This window comes from Martes martes (genome assembly GCF_963455335.1).
Source record: "Martes martes genome assembly, chromosome: 17".
NCBI lineage: Eukaryota > Metazoa > Chordata > Mammalia > Carnivora > Mustelidae > Martes > Martes martes.
The window spans coordinates 9,969,122-9,981,865 of NC_137905.1; the positions used below are offsets into that span (position 1 = coordinate 9,969,122).

Below are 12,744 nucleotides of genomic sequence, written 5' to 3' on the forward strand. Positions count from 1 at the left end.
TGCTTCTTGGATATGCATGTTATTTGCTACAAAGCAAAACAAGTTTACAAACATATCCTTGAAATCAGGGGAAACAATATCTGAAGAGTTTCTAGGGAACAAGGGATGGTAATTTAAAATGCATCATATTTCACCCTATGTAAGCCAAGAAGCATGACAGGATGATTAAGAGCATGAGTTCTAGCTTGGCTTGAAATCCTGGCCCCACCACGTACTAGCTGTGTGATCTTGGCCAAGTGCAAAACCTTAATCCTCAGTCTTGTCACCTATAAAATGGGCTGTTGGCAGGGTAGGCAAGTTAATGTAAATATTATTTAATTTTATATAGCTCTCAACAGCATGTGTAGGTACCTTATAAGTGCCATTATAATTATTATTGTTTTTATATGATGTCTTCAGTAGTTATGTTATTTAGTGGTTATACTTTCTTGCTTGAGTGAGTTCGAATGTTTCTTTTAAAGGCTCATCTCATCTTGACTCCTATCTTCTCTCCAGTCTTTAGTTTTTCATTTGAAAATTCTGTCACATATTTTTTTTTCTTGTTTAGTCACCCACTTACTCCATTTTAATAGTGGGACTGCTTTTCCAACAACTATTTAAGTGGAGTCACCAATGTCAGGCAAGGTTATGCTATGCTGAATACTTTATTTATATATTTTATGTAAACATAATTTGCTTTGTAGGCACAATGTAACAAAAGCTCTAAAGCCACAAATACGTTAGACAATGTTTCAGTTCACTCCAACCAAGTTTAAATGACAGAGAAGCCTTCACAGTTCCTTTAAGGCAAACTGAGACTTTCTTTATACTTCCTTCAGAAAGCCAATCACATGACAGGAAGAAGGTGCTTAAAACGACAGTGCATTAAACGGCTAATTTTGGCATTTTTCTTTCTCCTGTTCCTCATGGCATAACTGGACCTTGATAGTCAAACTCTAGTTTACTCTTCTGACTCGGTATTCTGAAGAGACAAAAGGGTTTTCTTTAGCCAACTGCCATTATTTGTGATGACTGTATTAATTTTGCTGGTTGAAAAACAGATTTGGGGAAGCATGATTTTTTTTTTTTAATGCCTCTCCTCTGGACAGAACAAAGGCCATTTGGATTCCCACTCCCCTCGCAGAGGACAGCCCTGATTTAGCCAATGGCTCTTTGTTACCCCAGCCCTAGAAAATGCCATTTCTGTCCAGCTCACCAGGAATGTCACTTGGGTAGTGGTTCTTCTTAAAACCTCATTGTCAGCTTGGTTAGGGGAGAAATATGACCAATAACACAGCGCTTAGTGAAAGTGTTAGGGGAGGGGTGATAAACCTCCATGTTATCTTTCTGAGTGGCTCAGAAATGAAATATTGGTGAGTCCTGGGGTATGAACAGATGATGTGAGTGTCTTCTTCTGAGATACTCTCATCTCTCTGCTCATCAGATGGCAGCACCCTTTCTTGTCCCCATATTTTACACGTACATTCACAATGAGGAGAAACTCCCTTCAGTTAAATATTTGGCATAAATAAGTCACCATCACAAGCTTAGGATAGGAAAAAAGAACATGATTAATGAGGTGATATTTGTTACAAAAGGACTTTGGAAATGAAAAGGTAATTGCTGGAATGCATTCCTTCCCATCGTTTGGGGAAAGAGTTGGGTCTTCCCTAAGGCTCACTGGTGGAGAGATGGGGCAGTCAGGAGCCCTCCAAGGTCTTCCAGAAGACAAAGTGAAGGAGGAGGGTGCTGATCATGTGGGCTCCTTGCATCTCCAGCTTGGTTTGTGAGTGAAAGAGTCACCCTTTGAGCCAAAGTAAGAGGAGGGACTAAGGACCTCCCTTGTGGAGACATTGAGCCTCTCTCTCATACTTCAGGGGAACTGTTCACCTCAAGACATGTGGTGGGGCGGGGTGTGGGGTTTCTTAAGAGTTTAGGAGCTGGAAAATTAGACAGTGGTGTATAATCAAGTAGTTTGGTCCCTGAATTCCAAAAAGCAGGGGCTTGCAAAGAGCCTGCACCATAATTTTATATTTTAGAGGAGAGGAACTGCACATTTGGCATCAGATACTGAACATCAGCTGATTGTATCGCTAGAGTTTGTTACATGTCAGAACATGCTTTGGCAAGAAAAGAGATACTCATTGATTTTTTTTTTTTTTCCTAATATGGTCTACAAGGGAGGTCTTCCTTGGGGGATCCTCAGCCAAGGCAGCTATTAACTACCTGGAATTGAAAGAGCAAAATCGGTAATGCCCATGGCAAGTGTGCAAACGTAGGCAAATCTCAGTAACAACTTCTGAAATAGTCCCACATATGGTGAGTTTTCTTGAAATTAATAGAAAACATATATGGCGGGCAGCGGGGAGGATTTTGCTCCTGAGACCTGGTTTCAGAGGAGAAGTCTCTGTGGCCGATGCTCAGACTCATGCTGTTGACCCATCTTCTGTCCTGAAAAATCCACATCTACTTTCCTGTGGTGATGGTTAAAAACCCGTGAATGGATCAGGCATCAGAGGCTGGGAGGAGAGTGGTTCAACCTTTTTGACCAATAAACGACTGAATGGATACAAGGAAGTTGCCTCCTAAATGGGGAGAGGGAAGGTACTATTTGGAGAGATCCTAAACATATAGGCTTATAAAAGCACCTCCTGGCCTACCCTCCTTCTGCCAGCCACAGTGGCAAGTGCCCTTGTCAGAATCATGGGTGCCTGGCAGCAAAAAGTGTCATTGGCCTGAAGAATTCTAGGATCTGGACAGTGCTTTTATGATAACACCTTTCAATCCAAACTTGTCTTTGCCCATGTCTGGTCTCGTAGGCATTGGGCCTGTTGGCTCGTATTAATTTGCAAGGCTGTTCTAGAACTGTCAAGAAGGACCCAAAGATGGATGGTTTTGAAGTAGGAGAGAGGGGAGAGTGTAATACACAGATGGGGGAGGGACATAATACTGCATGGGATGGGCTTGGCACTTAATTTCAGAAACAACAGTGATCAACAGCTTTTAGCTCAGCTGACTGCAGACAAACACAACACACAGTGGACTACAGCATTTGTTCACTGGGGCACAGAAGAGCTTTCTCGACTGGCTCCTCTTGTTCCAAACCATCCTTCACATTCTCCTGCCTGGGTCCTGGGTTACTGGATAAAGGGCATCCGCTCCTTGTTCTCACTGTCCCCCTCGTGGTCCTCCTCCTCTTCTCCCGCCTCGCTGGTCTCTGTGCTATCGTTGGCCATCTGCAAGTCAACAGAGGATGTTTTAGAGGGTCTGCAGGCTGTCTCTTACCTTCTCTGTGCATCTGAGGAAGGCCCCTTGGGAAGGACTTCTTTGAGGGCTAAGAGTTAGGGTCGCTTTCTTCCCCAGGAAGGCAGTGTGGTGCTGGCTGTCTGATGTAGGGTGTCCTAAGAAGCAGACTCTTGAGATAAGGATTTGAGTGCAAATATTTGGAATTTGGGAGATGATTCCAGGAAGCACAGGTAAGGGGGGAGGAGATGAGAAAGAAAAGGCAGGGAAGTCAGCACAGGGTGTGTTAGTAAGTAGGCTCCTACTGTGGGCAGCTGGGGCTCAGTCGTGCTGGAGCCCACTGGGAGCCAGTGAGGGACACATCTCACAGTTGTTCCACATGAGGAGTAAGAAGCCAGGAAATGGCCACGGTGGGTTATCTCCCCAACATCTCTGGCCAGTTGTGTACATACTGTCCAAACAGGTTCCTGTGGCTGGAGGCTCTCAGACAGAGGGGTCAGGTGCTGGGGGAATGGGGACACTCATAGCATCTACAGCATCTATAGCATCTATAGCACAGACTGGCCAGGGTTCAAATCCTGATGCTGTCTCTTCCTAAGAGCCAGAACAACTAACAGCCATGTGTATCTACTTTGTTGTCTACATCCCCACCATTGGAATGTTCTTTCTGTGAAGATGTGTACTTTGGTTCTAGCCAAAGCCTCATAAGATTGCGGAACAAGGACCACAGCATATGCCAAGGCAGGCCCTGAGCTCTTACACTCAGAGTTGGGCTTTTCAGCTCCTGCTCAGCTCACAGACCCCCATGGTCAAAGAGGCCTTCGTAAAGCTTGAGGGCCCAAGAGGACCTCATGTGTTATGGAGACAGGCAGGAAGCTGATACCAGCTCTCTGGCTTAAAAGCAACAAACTGCCCAGGATGGCTCTAGATCTCCTCTACTGGTAGGGTAAAATAGATCTGGTTATGTGTTTTAAGAACAACATAGGTGTATAGAAAACCTGGGGCCTAGCCCCATTCTCCCTGGTTTCAACCCCTCATCTGCCTTCAAACATTTGCTGGCAGAGTCCTGGGACTTAGGAAGCACTTAATAAACAAAGTACCTATTGTTATCAGTCACTTGCATTTTGTAAAATGCCATCTCCTGAAGTCATCCTTAATTGAGTGAAATGACTATGATCCCTGAATTACATTAAGGTTACAAAATTACAAAACCCAAGGAACCACTTAAACAAAACAAAACAAAAAGGAAACACACACACACACACACACAAAACATGTAAAGATTTTAGTTCTTTCTCTTTTACAAATGCCTCATGTAGGTTTAAAACTAAACAGGTGAGAAAGCAAACAAATAAAAAAAAAAAACCCTTCCTAAGTATTTTCTTTGTTAAACCTTTCCTAGAACTTAGTATGAACCAGCCAATGCCTTATTTGTATCATTCCACCTGACTTGTGAGAACTAGCTGATTGATCTCTAGTTTATGGGGATACTGAAGACGGAGCAGCGGAATAATCACCCAGGTCTCACACAGGAGATCAGAACCAGGTTTCAAATCCACGCGGTCCAATGGCACTCTGTGTGTTGACTACCACACTACATTGCCCGCCACTTACAAGTGGCCTTTGCAAGAGGGTTAGGGTGTGAGCATGACATGCTTTACTCCTGGTGGGATCCCTGGATGTGAGGGTGTCATCCTGACTAAAGGAAGCGAAATCAGTGCAATCATCAGGAGGCATCTCAGAGGCAGGTGGCATCCTTCTGTTGAATATGTGAATGTGAATTTATTCAATTTACCAGGAATCCCTCCCACTTATGGCAGCCAAGAGACAGCACTTTGCAATAGACACAGATCGATCCTGTCCTTTCCTGACTGTCCTCAGATTGCTCTTGAAATGCTCTCACTGGAGCATCTTCCTTTCTGTTTTAGCCTGTGTCCCAGTTCTGGGACTCATCGCTCATTTGCATAATCATGTGATTACGCTGGTCTGCCGCAAGCCAGAACTGCTTGCATTTCCCCCTACCTGACCTGTGCCAGCACCGGATAGGCCCTTTTGTGTTGAACTGAGCGGACCCTCTGCTTTTGACTCACCAGTGGAGTCGGGGTCTTCTCCACATCGAGAATTAATTTGCCGATGTTCCCCCGGTCGTGGATCCGTTGCATGGCCTCCTTCACCTGAGAGGAGAAAAAGAGAAGCGCTGGTTGGGTGAGAAATCGCCCAGGTGGAAAAGCCAAACCACTCGCTGCCCACGTGGGGGCGCTGTGGTTCAAGGTTAGCCGCTAAGCCAGCGGTGGTTTGGAACAGTGGGTGCAAGTAGGACCTTGTGCAAGCAATTTGGTCTTCTGGGTCTAAGGAATGAAGGTGATAGTTCCTGCAACAAGATGAAATTTTCTTAAAAAACAAAAGTCAGGGTGGGGTGGGATGGGGTGGGTGGGGAGGAGAGTACCGTGAAGTTCTGAGAGACACAGGGCACATCAGCCAGAGTAAATTTTGACTGGTAAAATTATTTTTTTTTCAGAGTCAATTGTGCCCTGCTTACCAAAATGGCACATAACTCTGATTCATAGTTTAACCAAAATGACCCATTGCCTAGGCTAACTGATACTCAGGAAAATTCCCTTTGGTTATTCCTGGTTATTGGCTGGAAATTTTGTTTCCACCAAAGTAGAGATTTCTCCAGAATAGTATTCTCCCCAGAGAAGAAGCCCTAGTTTTCCTTTAAATGATAGGGGCTTGTCAAATCAAGTCCCTCTAAAAAAGGCAGGCATGTGCCTTCACCAGATTTGTGCTTGAGCATTTCATTCTGTGGTTGTGCAGAGAATGACCTGTCGGGGGTGCTTTGAGGATAAAATGAGATAAGGAGAGGGTACTACTAACCAACACTTGGCATGAATAGGTCCTCCACATCTCTTAGTGAAATCTAAATGGAAATACATCTCTTAATTTTAAAAAAGTTACAAGAGATCTACCCTAAATATTTTTCCTAAAATCTCAGATTTTTAAATATTTTGGTTCACTCATTCAGTCCACAAAAATTCATCAAATGTCCTTGTAGGCTAGACACCATGGTTTTTGTTTGTTTGTTTTTGTTTTGTTCTAAGTAAGCTAGGACGTCTGTCTTGGAGGAATTCAGTCTGAGGCTGATGGAGTAGTGTTTGCTTCAAAAAACCAAAGCTCTCTTCTCATTTGGATAAAAACTTGACAGAGCCATTAAAGTGTGCATACTCTGATTGCTTTTCTGAGACTTATCCTAAAGACATAATCCAAATTCTGGGGTGGTGGGGGGAACTCGCCACATGAAGGATACTCAATCACAGCTTTGCTTTTAATGGCAAAACACTGAAGCAACTTGTATATCAAGAATAAGGGAATGGTTAAGTAAACCACAGCTCTTACATTTATCAATGGAATAGAAATATTATGTCGCTATTAAGCTGCTATTAAGCTATTATTAAGCTATTGAAGAACGTACAGCAGGATTAAAAGCCTTCATAATATTGCTAACTGACAAAACCGAGATGCATGTTTTTATTTACATCCCCATAATACCATGGACATCCTAAAATAGCTAGAAAGGGATTTGGATATATGATAAAACATTAGGTAGGGGAAATTAGTGCCTTTTAACTCCAAACATTGCTATTTGATTATGAAATTCAAATCAGTATTTAATATAAGTTAAATGCATCTTTTTTTTTAAAGATTTTTTTTTTTTTTTAATTTGTCAGAGAGAGTGAGCACAGGCAGAAAGAGAGGCAGGCAGAGGCAGAGGGAGAAGCAGGCTCCCTGCCGAGCAAGGAGCCCGATGTGGGACTCGATCCCAGGACCCTGGGATCATGACCTGAGCCGAAGGCAGCCGCTTAACCAACTGAGCCACCCAGGCGTCCCTAAATGCATCTTTAAATGTAGCCTTTGGAAAACCTAGCATTGGTTAGCATCAGCTTCTTTTATAGACTGTTAGTCTTTTATAGACTGTTAAACTTCCTGATCCTAATACATACGCCAATATATTTCTTTTATTTCCGTGATGAACACTGCTTTTCAAAATGCTTTCATGTCTGATCATAACAACTATTTACTGAGAATGTTTAAATATCATGGCGGACAGCTTCCAAAATGGCTCCCAACCGTCCTTTCCTCCTGACACTTAACAGCCATGTAATCCCCTTCCCTTGAATGTGGCCAGGACTCCTAACTTGCTTCTGACCAGTAGAATATAGCAAAAGTGATGGGATGTCACCTCTAAGACTAGGTTATAAAAGACGGATTTCTGTCTGGTAATCTCTCTCTCTGACTCTTCTTGCCTTCTTCCTCTGATGACACAAACTGCCATGTTGTGAGCTGCCCTATAGAGAGGATCGCATGGCAAGAAACTGAGGGAGACCTTCCACCAACAGCCAGTGAGGAACCAATATGCTCAGTCCAAAAGCCCATGAGGAACTAGATCCTGCCAGCAACCAATGGGAGAGCTCAGAAGCAGATCCTTCACCAGTTATGCCTGGAAATGAGACTGTATCCCTAGCTGACACCTTGATTGAAGCCTTGGGAGATCCTAAGCCGAAGGACCTAACTAAACCATGCCCAGGTTCCTCACCCACATAGAGTGTGATCAGAAGTGTTGTTTTAAGCCTCTAAGTTTTGGGGGTAATTTGTTATGCTGCAGTAGATAAGTAGCCTTCTTATCTTCCCTACATAATTCTTACCTTGCAAGATCTATATTATACCCATTTTACAGGTTAAGTACCTTGAGGCTCAAAGATATAAGCAATTCGTCCAAAGATTATATGGCTATCAGTGCCAGAATCGTGGCTTAAACTCAGGTTTGTCAGACTTCAAAACCGATGCATTTTCCAGTTCACCCAGACTGTGATTCATCTGATTCTCAAAGGCAGAGGAAGGTGGTAGGTAATGTCTCACATAATGACTTCCCAGAATTCAGTTGTGGATTACCCTGGCAAGTCATTAAGCACCTGGTAACTCCTTGGAGATTCAGAACAATTTTTGTGCTGCTTTTACAAAAAGACAGAGCCCACGGAAACGGAAAAGCTGTTTTCCTACCAGTTAAAGCTTATTGTGATGCTAGAAAAAAAGCCCCCTGAAGGGCTGGCTCTAATCTGCATATTTTGGGGACATTTCTTTCTTTCTTTCTTTCTTTTTTTAAGATTTCATTTATTTATTTGAGAGAGAGAGAGAGAGTGCGCCCAAGTGGGAGGGGCAGAGGGAGCCCAGGAGAGAGAGACTCTCAGGCAGACCCCGCACTGAGAGTGGAGCGGACATGGGGCTCAGTCCCAGGACCCTGAGATCATGACCTGAGCTGAAACCGAGTCAGACACTTAACCAGCTGTGCTACCCGGGGGCCCTGTGAAATGAACTGATTCCTTGAAATTTCTTCTGTGGAGGATAGAGAAAGGGTTAGGAGTCTTCCTAAGAGGTGACTGAAGTAGTCTGATCCCTAGCCATGCTGTCTGCATTGACATCCTCTTACGTTGCTCTTAGAGTGTGAAAGAGTCCTTTTGATGACAGCTTAGAGGAAAGAATTACAATCTTTTGAGCAATTCTTTACCAGGCACAGTATGAGGCTTTGCTTAATGTATGAGGTACATACGTTGCTTTTTATCTGCGCACCTCGGGTTCACAGAAGAGACACCCAAAGGTGAAAATCGAAGGAATCTGCCCCCAGTCACCCTCTGAAAGGTGGGTAGAACCACTTGGAACCGCTTGGGAGCTGAGAGAGCAGTTCCCTCTTTTCAGGACTCTGGACAAAACCTGGGGCAGGGCTCTGCCTCTGCTCTCCAAAGCTGCCCTCAGATAATCCCATCGGAAGGTAGAGTCTGCAAAAAGAGACCTTGCTCCCAAATTACCAGTTTATAAACTGAGCCACCTCAGTAGATGACAGTGCCCAAAAGCTGGGGGTGATGACAACCTCCAGAAAGCTGCTTGTTCTCTCTTGGGGCTGGCATTTTTCTAAGATACACTCCTGCTTAAAACCTTTTCCCGTCGCGCTTGAGAAAAGCCGAGTATACGGGCACTGCCTAATGCAGGAGCCATGAGTCACAGGGGCCACTGGACCCTTGAATGGGGGCCAACACAGACTTCAATGTAAACCAGTTGGCCAACTTCAAAGACCTAATGAGACAGACTATGCACGATCTCATTCAGAATTGTTGACATCCATCACATATTGCAAGGATAATGTGTTAAATATTCTGGGTTAAGTAAAACATATCACTAAGTGAAAAGTAAAACTGTGAGGACGTTACTTTTCATCACAGTTTTACTCTTACTTTTCTGAATGTGATTACAACAAAACTGAAAATTCGTGCGTGGCTCTCATTGGACTTCTGCTGGACAGCACTGGACTTGATCTTCCGGAGCTGATGTCGGTCGCTCTTTCTGGTTTCACTGCTTTCTCGTATACCTCCCCATCTCCGGCCACTGGAGACTTCTCTGAAGCTCCCCGGGCTTCTCAGCTGTGTCCCTCTGTATAGACTGGGCTCCCTTCTGCAGTGCGTTGGTCCTGGAGCGAACTCACATTTGTCCTGTGGCTGTTTAGATGCGAACCCTTGGAAGCTGCTCTGCATCCCCCACCCCTGCCCCTCGCAGTTCAGGCCAAGTCTCCTCTGGGCTCCCTTGGTACCTTGGGCCAGCTAGCAATGTCACCCTTACCCCGGTTTAGAACTTAGCCCCTCTTCTCTACAGTACTACTCTCTAGACCAGCGTCGTGCAGTAGAGATAGGAAGTGAGCTCCAGAGGTTCTAAAATTTCTCTAGTTACTCCCGTTAACAAATGTAAAAAGAAACTGGTGAAGTTAATTTTAAGGATATATTTTCTTTAACTAAATCTATCCAAAATATTATCACTTCAGTATATACTCAATATAATAAAGTCTTTTTTTAAATATAATAAAGTCTTAATGAGATATTTTCTATCCCTTTTTCCTCCTTTTTGTTTTTAAAATATTTTTAAAGATCTTATTTATTTATTTGACAGAGAGAGAGATCACAAGTAGGCAGAGGAGGCAGGCAGAGAGGGTGGGGGAAGCAAGCTCCCCGCTGAGCAGAGAGTCCGATGCGGGGCTTGATCCCAGGACCCTGAGATCATGACCTGAGCTGAAGGCAGACGCTTAACCCACTGAGCCACCCAGGCACTGTTTTTTTCCCCTTTTGTACAATGTGTTTGGAATCCAGGGTATACTTGACACTTAACAACATGTTTCAATTCAGATGAGCCACTCTTCAAGTGCACAGTGGCTGCACATGGCTCACGTCGACCATACTGGAGAGCACAGCTCCAGATGGTAGGACAATGGTACCAGCCTCAGGGACCCCAGTGCATAGGAGTATTTAGCATATGATAGCCTCCCGAATGAATGAATGAATGAATGAGCAAGTGGGTATGTGGAGAGAGTGAGATGCCATGTGGCTGAGCCACACAAGAGGTTTCTGTTTCATCTGGCCCTCACCCCAGAGCCCCTGGCCCAGGCAGCTGCCTCTTGGTGGCCTGCTCAGTGCTGTCTGGGTGGCCTAGTGGAGTCTGTTTGTCATCAGGGCCATGGTCCCTCACATCCAGTCTGAGATATGACTGCCAGCTGTGCAGCTGGCCAGATTTGACGTTGGCAGCTGCATTTTCCAGGGCTAGGGATTCTGCTGGTGTCCCATCCAGACAGTGGGAGGAGATTTGAGTCACATCATTAAAACATCTCACGATGCCAGGATCCTGAGCACAGAAGCTGCCTGAGCATTTTCTGATACTTCCTGTCCTTGGGAGGCTACCTTGGTGCCATCCGAAGTGGATGGTGGCAGGATGCAGTGAGATCATCACTAGGCTCGCTCTGACTCATGCGGGTCATTCCAGCAAGTTGCTTCATCTCTGCTCCTCACCTTCTTAATACGTTAAACAAAAACAGCTCGTCTCTCCATCCATTCATGCAGTCAGTCACTCAAACAATGCCAAAGCCCTGTTCAGGAGCTGTGTATAATGGATGAAACAGATATGCTCTCTCTGTCCTGACGTCCTCACAGTTTTGCTTATTAAATAGGTTAATCATAGTAAAAAGAATCTCACAATTTTAAAAAATGTATTCTTGATTTGTTTCTTTAGCCCCTGTGGATCGCAACCCATCCGAATTGATCCTGTACCATTGGTTCCTGCTCCAACAAAGTCCACTGGCATTCAAGATGGCATTCAAGCACGACCTACGGGAAAGTGAACGGGGTCAGACCATGTTTGCAGAGGAGCAATAGTTTCGGTCATTCTTAGTTCTGTCTGCAGTGGAACTAGGAGAGGAGAGGCAGGGTTTCTGGAAGGCTGGGAAGACAATGGTGAGTAAACACCTCCAAGCTCCCCTGCCCTCATGAAGTATATGGTCTTGTGGGAGACACAGTCAGAGAATGACTCGAATCAATGTAAGATTGCCATTTGATAATTTTAAGACGGTGTTACGAGAGTGTGGATAGGGGATTTGATCTGGTAAGGAAGGTCAGGGAGAGCCTCCCTGAGGTGGTAATTGAGCTGGGATTTAAAGAATGAGTAGAGAGTAACTAAGACAAAAAAGAAGAGGGCCTTTTCCAAGCGGAAGGGGCAGAATGGGAAAGGAGAGACTGAGAAGAGACCAGGGGGCGACAAAGAGCAAATTTGAGTGTGGGGCAAGATGCTGGCAAGCTTGGTTGGGGCCTACAGTGCTATATTCCAAAGAGTTTCCAAGGATGCAGTGGCCACACTGACCATACAAATCTAGACTCTCTTTCCACCTCCAGTTGCCTTCTAACTGAGTAGGCCGTTTTTTTCACACTTGAGTAATGAAAGTTAACAATGCTCAATCTTTGTTGGGATCTCATTTAATGTTTCATGGTCTTCAATTTCCTTTTGAATGGTGTGAAAGGCACAAAGTCATTAGGGTACAAATGACACCACTTAATAATCAAAGCATTTGGCTTGTGCCATGAATAATAATAAGCCTAGCTACCTAAAATAGGCGAAAAAATTAAGATGGGTTATTCCATGGATCACTGTGCCTATTAGGTGATAAATTAAAAGGTTTGAAAAGGAAGAAATGAGTAATACTATAATTAAGAAGCACATCTACCAATGTCATCTGTGGAAGATTACTCCCATTAACAACAGCCATCTTTGGGATGACTTAAAATACAAAGTGCATGTTGAAAAGTAACACATTCATTGCAAGTGGATTTGGAATCTGGAATTTCTGTGTTTTGTCAGGTAGCTCCAGGGGTCTAAAGTGAGCGAGCCCCCAGATTTTGACCTAGATGGAAGAGTGACCAAAAAAGTAAAATGTCAGGGACTGTGGGTTGACCTATTTGGGAAGAGAGAAAAATGATTCAGTCAACTGCTCTTCTGGACCAGTTACACGTGGGGTCTTTGCAACAAAGCAGGGTGTGGGCTAGGATGGAGAAAAGGAGGTGACAAAGGTACAGAATTGAAGGAGGCACTCCCTCTCAGGGTCATGCAGGTGCTGGGTCGGCACCTGAGAGGAAGCCCCTCTTACCTTTTAGCCCTTATCAC

General features: G+C 44.4%; 1 protein-coding gene across 1 annotated transcript in view; it reads right to left on the reverse strand.

Moving 5' to 3' along the window:
* Window positions 1-2,141: 2,141 nt before the first annotated feature.
* The window catches only part of VAT1L (vesicle amine transport 1 like), a 137,738-nt gene continuing 127,135 nt past the window's right edge, over window positions 2,142-12,744 (reverse strand). The window contains exons 8-9 of the mRNA XM_080829032.1: window positions 5,313-5,396; window positions 2,142-3,215 (exon numbers count right to left, since the gene is read on the reverse strand). Coding sequence (XP_080685158.1) covers window positions 3,117-3,215; window positions 5,313-5,396 — 183 coding nt within the window. The 3' untranslated portion in view covers window positions 2,142-3,116. The remainder of the gene's footprint in view (window positions 3,216-5,312; window positions 5,397-12,744) is intronic.